Genomic DNA, 16,559 nt, shown 5'->3' with positions numbered 1-16,559 from the left:
GGGGGGGGGGGGGGGTAAACGAGGGAGCGCCTCCCCTGAGGACACGCAGGCTGGAGGCTGCGGGAGGCCTGGGCAGGGGGTGGTGAGAGGAAGTGGGCAGAGGCCCCGAGGGAACGCCTGGTGCTGGTCACCCACAGGGAAGTACGCGGCCCTGGATGCGGACGCCATCCACTCGCTGCTGGGTCTGCTGGTCTCGTCCTTGCAGAAGGCCCGCCTGAACGCCGTCAAGGCCCTCACCATGCTGGCGGAGGCCCCCGAGGGCCGCAAGATCCTGAAGGCCCACGTGCACGCCTTCCGAGTCCTGGAAGTGGAGGACCCCAGCAAGACTGTGCAGCGGGCGGCCCAGGTGGCCATCAAGGTCATCGAGTGGAGACCCTGAGCCTCTCCTACGGCCAGACCCGAATAAACGGGCCCGATAGCTTTCTCTCGGGTCTGCATGTCACTTGATGTTAATGAAGCCAGATCACACCTCTCTCTCTCTCCCCCTCTCTCTCTCTCTTTCTTTCTCTCCCCTCTCCTGCCAAAGAGGACATGCCCGGCCCAGACGGCCAGGTCACAGGTGGCAGAGGGCAGGACTGAGCCTTCCAGGGACAACACATGAGGGAAGGGAGTTGCGGGGGGGACACAGCTGGACCAGGCATCACCCAGCTTTGGACACCGACTGACCAGGCCCTCGGGTGTGGCTGGGCACGGCCTTGCTCAGCCAGGTCTGCCCCCTCCCTACACTGGTAGCAGGAAGGTCAAAGGTGTCACTCCAGCCCTGGTCAGGAGCCTCGGCCCTCGCTCGGAAGGATCCCGGGTTCGATTCCGGTCAAGGGCATGCAGGTTCCAGGCCCTGGTTGGGGCGTGTGCAGAAGGCGACCAACTGATGTGTCTCTCACATCTATGTTTCTCTCTGTCTCTCCCTCTCCCTTCCGTTCCCTCTAAAAATCAATGGAAAAATATCCTCGGATGAGGATTGACAAAAAAAAAAAAAAAAAGGCATCACCGGGTGCGCTCTGGCTGGGGTGCGCGCTGTCCGCGGCCCCCCCACGGATGAGCCTCGGGTGATGCTCCTGAAGCTCTTCCTCCCGAACAGCCGCATTCTCCTCTCCTGCAGGGGGTCCTCCCGGCACCCCCACCCAGCCTCCCTGCTGTTGGCCTGGCCCAGGTCCGGTTTGCTTCTCCCCCAAAGAGAAATTGGCTGAGGCGGCGGCAGAGCTGGGGGGAGGGGAGAGGTTAGGTCTGCAGGGGGACCCCGTAATCTCTCCCTCCCTCCCCCCTGGTTCAGTGGGCTGCCTGGTTCGGCGGGGTGGCTGGTCCCCAGCCAGCTCTGACCCCTGCTGAAGCTCAGGCTTAGCTTAGCTCAGGGCTGGCTCATTCGTCTGAGCTGAGCTGGAGCCTTCCCCTCCCCCGGGAGCTTTGGGAGGCTCCCTGCCTCCACCAGGGTCGCCCTCATGCTGTCCCCTCCCAGCAGCCACGTTTCTGGTGGGACTGGACCCCCGGCTCCTGGCATGCCCACTCCTCCCAGTCACACCAGCCGAGCCGGCATTCCCAGTGAACGCACCCTGGCTGTCCTCCGGTGCCTGGGGCCTTCCCTTTCCAAGAAGAAACACAGAGAAGCCCGTGTCCCTGGAATGAGAGGATTCACCTAAATAGGTCCCAGAGGGCACATTTGTGTGCTTAAAAAAAAAAGTTATTGATTTCAGAGAGGAAGGGAGAGGGAGAGAGAGAGATACATCAATGATGAGAGAGAACCATGGATCGGCTGCCTCCTGCAGGCCTCCCATTGGGGATGGAGCCCGCAACCCGGGCCTGTGCCCTGACTGGAAATCTGTGACCTCCTGCTTCTTAGGTCCACGCTCAACCACTGAGCCACCCCCACCGGGCAGGGACTGGCTGCTGGGCCCAGCTGGGTCAGGGGAAACCTGTCTCTGAAAAAGGCCCCATGAGGGGAAACCGCTTCTTTAGGAAAATAGGAGCGCCAGGGGCGCCCATTCCTCCTGTCCCCAGCTCGCCTCAACCACAGCAGCTGCTCCACCCCCCTGCCTCCCCAAGGTCCCACCCATGGGCACCCGTGCTCCTGGGACTGACTGTGCAGTGGCCCAGCCGTGGACGCTGCCTCCCGTGGAGCTGCCCCTCCTGAGGCTCAGGCGCTGCCCCGGTGGATCCTTTGGGAGCCAGGGTTTTGGTGCTTCTTCTAGGCCCGCTCTCCCTCCACCCCGCACAGGCTCACCTGCGGGACCCGGGCCTCCGCTCCGAGGGTCCCTGCTTGGCGAGGCCGGCTCGCTGCCTTCCCCAGGCTGTCCCCGCTGTCCCCCAGCTCATGGCCTCCTCCTCCGGTCCTGGGAGGCCTTTGCTGACCCGAGGTGAGGTGGGCGCCCAGGGGGCACTCCTGAGCGTACAGTGCGCGGAGGCCAGCGAAGGCCGGGGTGTTGGCAGAGCTGCTTCCGGCCTCACCCCGCTCCCTACATACGAGGGTCCCTGGCTGAGCCTCGGGCTCCTCCTCTGAAATGTGGCCGATTCTCGTTTTTCCACAGGGTGCTTCTGTGGCTCGTGTCCTGCTCTCACCCCCGGCGGAGGGAGCGCTGGCAGTTGTTTAGGCGGGAGGGGCCTGGCCTGCAGGCCTTCTGTGATCCCAGGGCCACTGGTGTTTCCCCCAGGCCTCGTGCTCTGCTCACAGCTGTTTTCCTGCAGCATCTGGCATATTGTAGGTCCTCAAAAATGGCAGCTCGCCGTAACCGGTTTGGCTCAGTGGATAGAGCGTCGGCCTGTGGACTGAAAGGTCCCAGGTTCGATTCCCATCAAGGGCATGTTACCTTGGTTGTGGGCACATCCCCAGTGGGAGATGTGCAGGAGGCAGCTGATTGATGTTTCTCTCTCATCGATGTTTCTAACTTTCTATCCCTCTCCCTTCCTCTCTGTAAAAAATCAGTAAAATATATATTTTTAAAAATGGCAGCTGAAGAATTAAATGAGGGCTCAGTGGATAGAGCACTGGCCTACAGATGGAAGGGTCCTGGGTTCGATTCTGGTCAAGGGCACAGGCTCGGGTTGTGGGCTCAATCCCCAGTAGGGGGCGTGCAGAAGGCAGCAATCCATGATTCTATCATGCTTGATGTTTCTCTCTCTCTCCCTCTCTGAAATCAATAAAAATATATTTTAAAAATAAGATTGAGGCTGGGGACGAGGAGCTGGCCGGGCTAGTGCACCACAGGGTGTGATGCTGGTGTGTCTTCCCAAATCACTTCAAGGCACTGAGACGTCTTCTAAAGGCACAAACCTTTATTCAGGTCTGAGGACCAGGCGGGAGCCCTGCAGGCACAGCCAGGAGTGGCCTGTGTGACAGCTCAAGGGACTCTAACCCTTGGACCCAACTCCAATAACATCCCAACGGCTGGCAGGCTGGGAGGCCCGGCAGCAGCAGACGGTGCGGAGGGGTAGGGGAGCCTCTCGCTGGCCCAGCAGGAGCCCACATTCCCATCCGCAGGCAGATGCGCCCAGCGGGCCTGTGAGGTCATCGGGGGCACACACTGTGGCAGGAGCCCGGCATGGGGGGTGCGCACGCTACACAGCACCTTGGCCCGCAGGGCCGCACATTTAAACGGGAGAACAGGCAAGCGGAGGCTGGGTACAGGAAGGAAATGCTGACAGTAAAATAAACATAAGCAAAAACCCAATGCATCTAGCGACGAGAAGCCAAAATGAACTCTGAAGTGAAAGTCAGTGTTTATGCAGGAGAGCCATTTGGAGGAACGCGTCCTGTTGTGCAGGAGCAGACGCTCTCATCTGCGTGGCCCTGCACGGAGTGGACTCCGCCCTGTCCCTGCGGCTGGTGGCACCTGCTGGGTGACGGGGGCCTTGTCATTAGTGAGACCCGGGGCCCCACCCCTGCGGTCTCCCCACGAGGACAAGGGCGCCCGGGAGAGGCAGGGTCACCGCCCCGACGCTCTGTGCCGGGCCACGTTAGTGGTAGAGGACGTGGCACAGGGCCGTGATCAGGAGCAGGAGGAGCCCGCTGACACTGGCCACCTTGCTCCAGAACGGCGACTCCGGCGCCTCGCGGGGCTTCGTCCCTTCGGGCGAGGCGCTATGCACTGTCTCTTCGGGCGGGGTACCGGACTCCTCCGCCTTCTCCGTCTCCTCTTCTGGGGCCACTTTGGCGCCTGGCTTCGCCTCCAGGCCACAGTATATGTTCAAGGCCTTCCAGAAGCAGCTCTCGGTCCCCGTTCTCACCCCTGGAACAGAGGGCAAAGGTCAGGAGGCTCAGGCGCACACACTCCGTAGGGGGTCCCACTCAGCCGTGAGTCCAGCAGGAAGACCAATGGCCCCTGCTAAGGGCCCTACTACCACCCTCAGAGACGGGAGAGTGGGACGAGGTTGAGGGGAGCAGGTGGGGGCAGAGGGGGTGCCTGGGCAGGGCCTTCGGCTGGGCCCAGGGCCCCTGGACTGGGTGGCGGAGGTTCAGGGGCCTCTGCTGTCACAGTGCCGGCCGACCCAGGTCTGCTCGACATGCCCACTCCTCTGTCTCGGCCACGCAGCCGGACGCAGCTCCGCAGGCCGAGCGCCCTCAGCAGCACTCGCCCCCGCGGAGGAGGACATCGCTGATGCCTCACACAGAACAGACGCTGCCCCCTTCACAGCGTCGCAGGACCGTCTCAGGGCCCAGTAAGGCCCTGCAGGCTGGAGGGGAGTCAGTGGTGTCCCCCAGGAGGTGGGGGGTGGGTCTAGGGGTTACAGGAGAGCTTCCCCAGGCCGACTCTGCATAAACACCTAACTCTGGGGCTTAAACTTGGCCCCTGTCAACTCAGCGCGTGCTCCGTGCGGTCAGCACCATGGCCAGCGCCGGTCTGACCCAGCAGCAGCCTGGGGTTGGCTTTCTCCTGGTGACAAGCGCGGTGCAGTGGGAGCAGATGCCTAGCCGTGTGCCCGGGACGTGCTCTGTGCCTGGGCAGCCTCCCAGCCAGCTGCTCCTGAGGCTGAGGTGGCACCAGGAATGTGGAGCCCATGGCCAGGGACAGAGGAGCCCGTTACCGGGGAGGGCGGCCGGAGGGCCCCAAGCCGGGGACACCGGTATCTGCTATCGGTGCTGAGAGGCCGGAGCGGCACACGCTGGCCTGCTCTCTCAGGCGCATCATCACACCGCCCGCAGCTGCCAGGCCCAGGAGGCGGCACAGGTGAACGGCGGCAGATCGCTTGACAACAGCCTCAGAGCAGCGTGACGGGAGGTGGGATGGGCAGGGGCCGAGGGCACACACTGGAGTCAGGCTGCCTGTGTCCGAATCCCAGGTCCACCACCGCCCAGCTCGCTATGGACCCTGGGCAAGTCATTGGCTGCTCAGTGCCTCATCTCCCGTCTGTAAGGTAACGACTGTACTGCTCATGGAGGGGATGCTTCTGACAGCGCTGGCACACCACAAGTGGGTGGTCCATGTGAACCACTGTCATCCTCACCGCCCATGGCAGTGGATGGGGAGAAGAGGCAGTGACAGGTGCCCCAGAAGGAGCACTGGGCACCCTGTGGGCACGGCGAGCCAGTCCCCCTTTAGAGAAGGGAAATGCCCAGGGAGCCTGCATCCTCTGGGTGGTGGGCAGCCTTGCCCACGGGGTCACTCCCCCGACGCCCCCACTGGCCGGGCAGAAGTCCAAGGAGCCTACCCACCCCAGGTCTCCTCTGCACGTGTCAGAGGGAGCCCAGGCCTCTCTGGGCTCTGACCTGCCCTGGCAGGAGGGCGAGGGGACCTGCAGGCACTGCCTTCTCCTCCGGCAGCCTCTTCCCTCCCTGTCCCTCCCTCCTCCCCCAACCTCACAGCCTCCCGCACCCCCTGCCTGGACTCAGGGCTAATCTCCTTAGGCCTGATCCTGCTGCGTCAGGGTCCGAGGAGCTCAGGGCATCGTCCTGTCCTGACCCGATCCTCCAGGACCCCTCCCCTGGGCCGCAGCTCTGCCTGGAATGTCCTCTCAGTTCGTGCTTGCAGCCTAGCTGTCCTTGGACCTGGAGGGTGGGGCTGCTCCCCCTTACAGACTCTCCCCTGCCCCCCTTGTGAGAAGCCCTCTCCCCCTGAATCCCTGTGTGCCCCCCCACCCCACCCAGCTGCTCTCAGTGGCTAACAGCGGCCGGTTCTCGGGCTTCGTTCTTTGCTGTCAAGCATCTGCCTCAGTGGGAGGATGAGCAGCCCCCTGCAATGCTTCCTGGTCACCAAGCACGGTCCTCCTGCCCTGCCCCCCGCTCCCCGGCTCCTCCCCGTGGCCTGGATGCCCCTGCGCTTCACAAGGAACCCCTCTCTCCTCCTCCCCCTGCACCGCCCAGGTGGGTCTCTCTAGCCAGCCTACCTGCAGAGATGTCAGAGAGACATCTCCCTCAACAGCCCACAGACCCCCAAGGCATCGGAAGACACAGGAAAGCCAGGGCCTCTGCCCGGAACGCATTTCTGGGAAGGGGGGCTGGTGGCGGGGTGCTGGGAGGCAGCGCAGGCCACCCCCCACAACCCTGAGCAGCACCCCACCCCCCCACCCCGCCAGGCTGCGGCCTCCTCACCGGGCTGCACCCGCAGAGCCGTTCTCTTCACTTGCATCTCTGCGTCCAGGTCCACCCTCTCCTCCTGGCTGTTGCGTAAACTCCAACAGAGCCGGTGGAGCTGGGGAGGGAGGGACAGGTCCCCACTCAGGCCTTGCCACACAGGCCTACGTGCCGTGGCTGGCAGGCGGGCACTGGGGCTTGAGGGACTGCAGGGACCTGGTCCTTAGGCTCCAACACAAACGGGAGGGATGGGGGTGGGGAAGTGGGCCCTTGGCCACCATGGAGTTCGTGTGGGCTCTGCTGCCGGGCGTGTGGCCTTGGCAAAGGGTGGTGCCTCCCCAGGCCCCTGTCCTTCCGTTGAGTGAGGGTGGAGGCAGCTCGCTCAGGGCCCCTTCGGGCTCTGAGGGACCGGGACCCTGTGCCCCCGGGTGAAAGCAGCCGTCCCCCCTCTCCCTGGACGGACGGGCGCTGACAGCTCTCGCTCAGCCCAGAGGCTCTTCTGTCCCTGTGGCCCGGCCCCGCCGAGCCCGGCGCTCAGGCTCAGCAGGGAGCACCCCTGCCCTCTGGTCTACGACTTTGTTCTTTTCCTGAAAACATGTACGACCCCCTTGGGAAGGCACAAACCCAAACGATGCTGCTTTCCCCGCCCCAAGGACTGGGGTCAGCAGGAGCACAACTAAGTGAGCCTTCCCGCCTCCCGATCTGGAATCGGTGTTAGGCTCCTGTCACACCAGCCAGGCGTACAGGAGCCTCAGCCCGCCCTCTGCACATGACAGGGCCCCCCAGCACCTGCCTGCGCCCGCCTCTCGGGCTGAAGTGCGGGCACTAAACTTCTGCTGTGTTACTAAGAGGCCGGTCAGCCTTGAACTGCTGCCTGGTGATGCCGTGTGTACACACTGGCCATCCCCACAACACCCTCGCGCCCTGTGGGCCAGGCCCCGCGCTCCGTCCCGCCTCCCGGGTGGTGAGCAGGGCCTGGCCCAGTGCCTAGACACGGACCCATAAACACTGCTTCCTGTTCCGCTCCCATCCTGCCGGCTGCTCCTCTGCCCCCAGGGCACCCGCCTGCCGCCAGGCCGGTGGGACACACTCAACAAGCCGCTTGTTTGCCTGAGAAGCAGGCAACACCCAAGAGGTGAGAGTAAGAGGAGTCACGCCCATCACCCCAGTCCCTCAAGGTGCCAGAGCAGGGAAGTCTCCCACTGTCACAATGCCGGGGTGACGTGTTGGGCCTGCACTCCGCAACCCTGGCTGCCCCCCGCACCGCCCCCCTCACACACACACTGGCTCCATCCCTCCTCCATCGGGGCTGTGTGTGCAAGAAGGGAAGGAGCAAACGGAGCCGCTCAGCAGCAGTGCGGCCAGAGGGGAGACCCGGGGGAGCCGCCCTGTAGCGGTCCATCCCTGTGCCTGGCCCCAGCGCTCTGCTTTCAAAGCAAACGCAGGGGGTTGGCGGCTTCTGGCCCAGCTAGCAGAGCCCAGGCACTGCTGAGGGAACCCTGGGCCGGGCGGACCCCCAGCACCCCGGGGCAGGACTTACGTGCTTGTCCGGAATCGGGTCTGTGAGCAAGGAGATGCCCAGGATGGTGAGGAGACTGATGACGAAGAGGATTATGGCGAAATAGAGGTAGTGCACGCCGCAGATGATCGGAGGGCACTTGTTGTCTGCCGAGCAGGTATGGCGCCCGTAGGCAAACTCAGACACCATCCGGATGAAGCCGATCAGGAGCCCACCGATCAGCCCCCAGAAGGCCCCCTGCGGGAGGAGGAGCCCCGAGGGTCACTGGGAGGGGGTGTGGGGGGAGGCTAGGCCCCCTCAGCCTCAGCCCCCTGAGAAGTTGAGTTCTGAAGCCAACCTCATCATCCTAGGGCTCCCCTGTGTGAGCACCAGCGGGGGTGCCTCTCGGCCGAACACAGGCCTGAGCGCGTGCGCCCCCCAGGCCAGGCAGAGCGGCAGGAGCGCTGCACATGCTGTTAGGTTGGGTCACACACAGTGACCTCCAATGTAACCTGTCCAGAGAGACCGCGTCCTCCCCATCCTGTAAGGGCACCTCCATCTCCCTGGTTGCTCTTCCCTGTCCTTCCCTTTCCATCTGCCCTACCGCCAACCCATGAGCCAATCCTGCCGGCTCAACTTCTCAAGTGTATCTGGAGCTGGCCGGTGTGGCTCAGTGGTTGAGCATCGACCTATGAACCAGGAGGTCAGGGTTCAATTCCGGGTCAGGGCACAGGCCCAGGTTGCGGGCTGGACCCCCAGTGGGGGGCGTGCAGGAGGTAGCAGATCCATGACTCTCTCTCATCATTGATGTTTCTCTCTCTCTCTCCCTCTCCCTTCCTCTGTGAAATCAATAAAGATATATTTTTAGAAAATATGACTCAAACGATAAAAAAAAATTCTGACAAATTGTGCTTTCAAAGTCGTATGAAAGCACAACTGAGCCACTCCTGGGATCTGTGCTCAAAGCGTGGCTGGGAGAGATGGCCTCACTGCAGGGAAGGGGAGGAGCCACAACTGTACATTCCACTGTGGACATGAAATCTCGGAGCCAGACATCCCCATAGAGAGCAAGGGAAGGACGTACTCCTACAGCCAGCCGTGTGTGCGGGAGGGTTACGTTGCAAAGGGAGGGAAACCCATCAGAGCCGGCCTTTACCACATCTCTCCGGGAGGAAACCCTCTCTCAGAAAGCACGTGAGGCCGCGCTGTGAACCCCTGAGGCACTAGCGACCCTCCTCGGGCAACCCCACCCACCTGCTCAGTGACTCTCTTGCAAAATATGGCGAGCAGGAAGATGGCGGCGATGGGGGGCACCAGGTAACTCTTCACGGCGTGCATGTAGTCAATCAGCTGTTCGCTGTTTGTCGCTTGGATTACAGGGACCCAGACGATGGTGACAGCAAGTAAGATGATAACAAAAAACCTGTCAAGTAAACCAACAGTCAATGGCAGTTCGGTGAGTTTTCCGCACTTGCCAATAAAATGTCTACAAACCATAAACGATTAATTCAATTATTCCTCAGGTTAAATTCCAGTGCCCACTCATCATTGTGAGGCAGGGGAGACAGCCATCCCCCTACACACTAACAGGCCATACGGCTGCAGACAAAAACCCTTCAACTTCTGAATGATGACGAGAAAAACAGTGTTCGTTCGCCTGTTCCTGAGTCATGGACAGGCTTTACCGTATCTGGAGGTGGGTTTGAGGCAGTCTTGCTTAAAATATATAATACGTGAGAACTATTAACTTCTCAGAAAGTACCTTTAAACTACGGAGTGCTGATCAAAATGTAAAGACCACCTCAGAAGCAGGGATTAGAGAGAGAAAGTAGATGAGCTACACGCTTCTTCATGCAGACAAAGGAAGGAGGAGGCACATCAGGCCACGTTACATGCACGCAGGCTGGATGTAGTCCAAGGGCAGTCACCGTGAAACCCTCTGGAATAAAGACAGGACCACATTTTACAGGTTTGTGTCCCTCTGGGCCTAGTACGGTGCTGTGTGGCCTCGTGGGTAACCCCGTGGCTCCCAGATGGACAAATCCTCCTACTGACTGTGGGACCTTAGGTCGGTCAATTCCCTTCTTTCAGCCTCTTTGCCCCATTCTCCCAAAGAGAGTAAGAACAGTAACACTGACCTTTAGTGTCATGAGGACTGAACGAGATAATGAGACCCTGTACGTAAATCTCCTCACCAGGACTATTTTGGAGTGACAGCAAACTATGCTAATCTTTATCAGTGATTATTTAGTTCTTTTCCCAAATACTTTTCCTATGTGATTATAAAAGCAATACATCTTCATTGCAAAATGGCAGCAAAAATATGTAGAGTCGTACTGTGCACAGACAGGCTGATTCCATACACAGCCTTACGGTCTACACGTTTCATGGAACTGAAGCGTGAGAGCAAGCCTTCACCTGGCCGTGACCATGAGCTCCCGCTCCGTGGCTGTCGGCCGGATCTGGGTGTAGATGTCCACGGTGAAGAGGGTGCTGGCGCTGTTGAAGATGGAGGTCAGGGTGGACATGAGAGACGCCCACAGTGCGGACAGCATCAGGCCTCGGGCACCTGGAAGACAGGGACATTTCCTGGACCTCGGCTCTGTCCAGGCCGGAGGTGGAGTAGGCCTCCTCAGGAACCTTTCCAGGTCCCACATTTTCTCTACAAAATGTGCAAGTCCTGTTTGGAGTGAGGTTTCATCGCCGAGAGGTGAACACATGATGTTTGTCCTCGCTTGGTGACGAGACGTTCTCGCTCCCGGCGATGTCTTGATATAATGATGGGAGCGACTCTCCCTGAGAGTTACTTTGTGCCAGAACATTCCTTAGGCATCAGCCTGCCGATCCTCCCTCCCACCCCGTGCGACAGACACCACTGCTGCCTCCCCCTTCACAGATGAGGAGCCAGAGGCGCAGAGAAGGTCAGACTCTAGACAGGTGGTGCTGCTCCTTGTGCCTCAGTGTCTTCATCTGTAAAATGGGCATAAAAGCACTTACCACAGGCTGCTGTTAAGATTAAGACAAATTAAGTAGACGGGTCAGCACAATTCTCAATACAGAGTGCTCCACCAATGGCAGCGATAACCACAGCCATCCAGCCATGCGACCCGTCAGGCTACTGCGAGGCAGGGACCCTGATCTGCTGGGAGCCTAAAGGGTACATAATGGGCTGCTCGGGCCAGGCACACGGGTGTCCTTGGACTTGGCCTGCTCCAGGCGCCCTACAGTCCTGTCTCACTCATGCCTCCACTTCCGCCAGAGGGACGGCTGCCTGGCAGATGAGCTCTCACAGCCTGAGGCACACGCTCCCATGCGGACACAGATCCTGATCTCTGTGGCCTGGCAGGGTCCATTTCTTTCTTCCTCTTCTTTCCAAATATTTTTAAAATACATTTTTAATGATTTCAGAGAGGAAATAAGAGGGAGAGAGAGCTAGAAACATCGACGATGAGAATCATTATCGGCTGCCTCCTGCATTCCCCACGGGGGATCACGCCCGAAATCTGGGCCTGTGCCCTGACCGGGAATCGAACCATGACCTCCGGGTTCATAAGTCAATGCTCCACTTGGAGCCTCGCTGGCCGGGCGGCAGGATCCCCTCCTTACCTTTGGGCAGCAGCCCGATGATCAGCAAAGCGTAGGCGAGGGGGCTGCAGGAGCTTTTGGAGCCACAGTGCTTGTCACACTCGGAAGGTGTGACACAGGCCACTTTGTCTGCAGAGAGAGACCAGCAAGTTGGCCCTGGAGCTCTAAGATCAGCTCAGGGAGAGGAACGCAATGGGAATTAGATTCCTCATTGGACCGGTTCTGGGGCGACGGTGACCCTTCCGGTTCATGATCCTAGACACTCTTGGGGAGCTGGGAGTAGAGACAAAAGCTGGGAGTTAGGCGCTGAGGAGTCAAGTAAGCTGATGCTTCTGCCAATTCACTGGCCCACAGCCAGTCCCGTGACCTCCACACGCCGTTTAACGATCCAGCTACTGGTTAGGAAAGCCAGAGGATTGCTCACCGAATGTGTGACAACTCATGACCCTGCTCCCTTGGCCCGGATAGGGTACTTGGGAGGGAATAAAGGGAAGGAAGGGAGTGAATGGGATGTACCCTTCAAGAGCTTACATCCAGAATAGAGAGCTGCCCTGTGAGAAACCCCACAGTGAACTAACACACACCGACCAGGAGGAGGCAGGCCATCGCCCAGAGAGCGGGGACAGTGGGTGGCTCTGTTGGGGACAGCAATCTAGCTGAGGCAGTGGTCACCACGCTCCTGGAGAAAGAACGTAAAGCTCACGGGGGTGGCACAGTGCACGTCCGTTCATCCGCCCGCGCTCCCCTCCCCCGGCGGTGGTAACGCAACCTCAGCCGGGATGGTGTGGCTTGGGAGGCCCGGGAGCCAGGCCTGGCCATTCGGGAAATCCCTTCTCCTTGGTCACCAGGCCTGGTGCCTGTCACCCACGTGGGCTCGCGAGGACGCCCCTGGGGTTTCTGCAGGAACCACTGGGAGAGGAAATACCGTTGCTTTGGGGGGTGGGCTGGCGGGAGAGAGGCTGGTGCTCCCGTGACAGTCTTGCCACCGGATGGCCTGAAGGTGACGCCAGCCCAGAAAGAGGAGCCAAAAGGCAGATCATTTTCAAACAAAAGCCCAGTAATAGAGGCTACAGAGGAAACTGGACAGAGGGGACACCCCTTGGCAGTGTGGCCCTGACCCGGCCGGGGAGAGACCCGGAACCAGGCCAGGCCAGAGCACCCCGGCTGCTGGCACAGTGTCTTCTTCCGGGAACATGGCAGGTGCCAGCCTGCACGACGAGTGCCTCCAGGCTTTCCCCACTTGGCACGTGTCCGTGGGTCCGTGACGTGGCCAGTCCTGAGGACAGGGACACGTGGTTCTGCCCTTCCACCCAGGGCTCTCCCCAGGGCATTCCATCAGCTCGATGCACCTTTTGGTCAGAGGCTGGAGGGACCTCGGCTTCCCAAGGCCACTGGCACCAGAGGGAAGAGCTATGCCCCATGCTTCCTCCCTCCCTCCGCAGCTCTGAGTCCCCAGCACAGCAATCTGCCCGGCCTTGTCCGTCAGTGAGCGGGTGGTCAGTAGTACTGGAGGAGGGGGGGGGCATGATGCCAGGGCTCCTGGGTCCTGGAGAGCTCAGGGGCCTATTGTCCATTTAATGCAGAGGCAGCTCCAAGGCCACAGGAGCGCTGCCTGACGCGAAGACCAGGTGTGGGATCTGACACAGAGCACGCCTCCCTTCCTGCTAGAACTAGAAGGAAAGCAGGATCAGGGAGGTGTGGCTCAGTGGTTGAGCCTCAACCTATGAACCAGGAGGTCACGGTTCAATTCTAGGTCAGGGCACAGGCCCGGGTTGGGGCTCGATCCCTCGTGTGGGGGGAGAGGAGGCAGCCAATCCATGATTCTCTCTCATCATGGATGCTTCTCTCTCCCTCTCCCTTCCTCTCTGCGATCAATAAAAACATTAAAATACAGAAAAAGGAAAAGGGGCGCGTCTCAGGGCAGGCTGAGGACGACTTGGGATGGGAGATGCCACCGCACGTGCTGAGCAACAAGCAGCGCTCGCCCCGGGGCCGGCCATGGTCCCGCTGGCTGAACAGTAACAGACCTGGGACCCGAGGCCCAGCACAGCTGGTAAAACTGGGGGATGGGCTCCATCCACAGAATTACGATAGCTCATGAAGGGAGAAGGGAGGACTTCGTAGCATTTAATGCAAAGAATGTGGGCCTCAGAGTCAGACGTACTTTGGGGGTGATGTGGAGTCCCCCCTCCACTGAGCCTTATCGGTGCAGTGAGGTACAAGCCCTCTCTGGAGCCGTGAGCGCAGGGACAGCATCGCCAGTTCCCAGCCCAGCACTCGCCCACAGGACCGCCAGGGGCAGGGGAGGAACCCAGCCTTCCTGCCGCGGAGCACTGGTTGCCTCTGCCCTTCCTGAACGGCTCTCTCTGGAATCCTCTCCAGCCGCCTATCTCCATGGCCTCTGCCAGACTGCTCTCAGCCGTCCCCCTAACCCATTGGCTCTAGGCCGTCCCCCTAACCCATTGGCTCTCAGCCGTCCCCCTAACCCATTGGCTCTCAGCCGTCCCCCTAACCCATTGGCTCTCAGCCGTCCCCCTAACCCATTGGCTCTCAGCCGTCCCCCTAACCCATTGGCTCTCAGCCGACCCCCTAACCCAAACCACTGGCTCCAAGGCAGTGATCTGGGCGCCTGGACACCAGTTCACTGTAGGAGACCTGATCACCCGAATGGTATCTGGGTCTCTAAGACAGGTGAGGATTGGGGTGAACACAGCAGGACCAAGACGTTACCTGTGTACAGGACGCGGCTGATCATTCCGGGCATCACAAGAGTGAACATGGGCAGCAGCTTCAGGTACCCGCAAAGGACACAGCCCCCCTTCACATGGTACATGCTCTTCCCTGCCAGGCACCTCTGCACAAAGATCTGCCAAGGAGACGCAGATGGTGAGGGAGGTGGCTGTCTCTCAGGGCACATGGAGCCCAGGCCTCCGGGTGGGCAGAGGGAATGTTGGGACCCTCACCCAGCTCCTCCAGGGCACCCCGACAGGAGGAGAGGTATGACCAGGAAGCGCTCTGCTCAGGGCACAGCTGCCAGAGGGGACAGCGATGGTGTGCGTGACCCTGGCCTCGCGGCCAGCACTGACGCAGTGCCCCGTCCCCCGGCAAGGACCAAACTCCCTCCGAGGGCCACAGACCGTCTCTGCTGGTGGAAGGAGCAGAGCCCCGAGACGTCAATCCAAGCAAAGGTGGGTTCCTGGCGACATATGTGTATTCAGAACTCAGACCAACTTCACTCATCTCATTTAAATGAGCTAGTAGAGGCCTTTAAAGATGCAAAAATCACCTCCAGAAGAGGTTTTACGACCCAATTTCATGGGCTCCTGCTTTCGGAGGCAGCGTGCGCTCGGCCGAGCAGACAGCACAGCTGGCAGGTGGACAAGCACTTAAGAAAAAGTCAAGACACGGGCCAGCGCGTCAGAACCTTTCGGCACGACGCAGGCACTGAAACGACATCCCGGAAGACATTTAAATAATGTGGGGAAATGCCCGCAGTGTGATGGTAACTAAACAGCCCAGGATGCAACAGTAGCACATACACCTCAACTCCATACGCAGGAAAAGTCCACAGGATAACCAACATGACCACAGGGGTTCATCTGCCCGGCCGGCGGGCTCAGTGGCTGAGCGTCAACCTATGAACCAGGTCGGGATGCAATTCCCAGTCAGGGCACAGGCACGGTGTTTTTGGTGGCAGGTTTACAGGAATTTTCTTGGACATAATAGAAGAGGCAGCCAATCAATGATTCTCTCTCATCATTGATGTTTCTATCTCCCTCTCCCTCTCCCTTTCTCTCTGAAATAAAAAAAAAGATTCATCCATGTTACTATGTACAGCTACACTTCCTTTTAGTTCTATATTTCCTCTTCACTTTATGAATACTTCACAATTTATTTAATGAGCCACCACTGAGAGAGAGAGAGAGAGCCATACAATTTTTAGAGTAAGTCTGAGTCCTTAAAAAATCCAACTGATATGCTGATTGGCTGCATTTAATTTATTGACCGAACTGAGGAGAACTGACTCATTTTTTATGTCCAAAACACTATGTTTTAGCCAAAACCGGTTTGGCTCAGTGGATACAGCGTTGGCCTGCGGACTGAAAGGTCCCGGGTTTGATTCCGGTCAAGGGCATGTACCAGGGTTACGGGCACATCTCCAGTGGGAGATGTGCAGGAGGCAGCTGATCGATGTTTCTCTCTCATCAATGTTTCTAACTCTCTATCCCTCTCCCTTCCTCTCTGTAAAAAATCAATAAAATATATTTTTTAAAAACAAACACAAAACAAACAAACAAACAAAACAAAACACTATGTTTTAGAGAATGATAGGAAAGAAGAAAAAATAAGAATAGTTGATGTGCTGTAGATGGCACTGGAGGAGAAATTCCTCTAACACCATTTCATTTAAACTAGGTAGGCAGTCAACAGGGGTTGGAAGGGAAACCTGACCCACTGGGTGAAGCCTTGAATCACCAGCCCCATGCAGTCACCTCGCTGCTACGCATCTATTACCTGATCGTTGCACCAGTAGTATACGGAAAGGATGGGGATGCCAAAGATCACTCCAGGCCAGGGGAGGTCTCCGGTAATGGCGTTTCGGAAGATATGGAAAGAATCCGCACGAGGCAGGTAGCATTCTGGCGGGGCAGTCCAGTTTCCCTCCTGGATTATGCTTGGCTTGGCGTTGGGGTACTTATGCAGTAGCTCCTGGTACCCTCCCACTTCCTTGAAAGCTTAAAAACAACATCAAATGTATCAGTACCGTAAACTGGACAGTAACACACACCTAACGAACTGAGGTTGCAAAGTGGGGCCCAGTTTGATGAACTGCATCTACTCTAATAAAAGAGAAACATGCAGAGAAACTAAGATGGCGGCAGAGATAAACACCGGGAAATTAATGCCGCTCACAACAATTGATTAATACCTCAGAAAAACAATACGGACAGCATCAGAACCAAAGGAAGCCTGGCT

At 59.0% G+C, this 16,559-nt stretch overlaps 2 protein-coding genes across 2 annotated transcripts in view; one reads left to right on the top strand and one right to left on the bottom strand.

The window, feature by feature from the left end:
* Positions 1-453, top strand: part of RSPH14 (radial spoke head 14 homolog) — a 20,348-nt gene extending 19,895 nt beyond the window's left edge. Inside the window, exon 5 of the mRNA XM_006768773.2 lies at positions 139-453. Coding sequence (XP_006768836.1) covers positions 139-379 — 241 coding nt within the window. The 3' untranslated portion in view covers positions 380-453. The remainder of the gene's footprint in view (positions 1-138) is intronic.
* Positions 454-3,945: 3,492 nt separating this feature from the next.
* Positions 3,946-16,559, bottom strand: part of LOC102758570 (sodium/glucose cotransporter 1) — a 26,681-nt gene continuing 14,067 nt past the window's right edge. The window contains exons 8-15 of the mRNA XM_006768772.1: positions 16,098-16,318; positions 14,313-14,448; positions 11,604-11,711; positions 10,416-10,566; positions 9,252-9,420; positions 8,040-8,255; positions 6,518-6,617; positions 3,946-4,217 (exon numbers count right to left, since the gene is read on the bottom strand). Coding sequence (XP_006768835.1) covers positions 3,946-4,217; positions 6,518-6,617; positions 8,040-8,255; positions 9,252-9,420; positions 10,416-10,566; positions 11,604-11,711; positions 14,313-14,448; positions 16,098-16,318 — 1,373 coding nt within the window. The remainder of the gene's footprint in view (positions 4,218-6,517; positions 6,618-8,039; positions 8,256-9,251; positions 9,421-10,415; positions 10,567-11,603; positions 11,712-14,312; positions 14,449-16,097; positions 16,319-16,559) is intronic.

This window comes from Myotis davidii, unplaced genomic scaffold (genome assembly GCF_000327345.1).
Source record: "Myotis davidii unplaced genomic scaffold, ASM32734v1 scaffold43, whole genome shotgun sequence".
Classification (NCBI taxonomy): domain Eukaryota; kingdom Metazoa; phylum Chordata; class Mammalia; order Chiroptera; family Vespertilionidae; genus Myotis; species Myotis davidii.
This window is presented reverse-complemented; position numbering and strand designations above follow the sequence as displayed.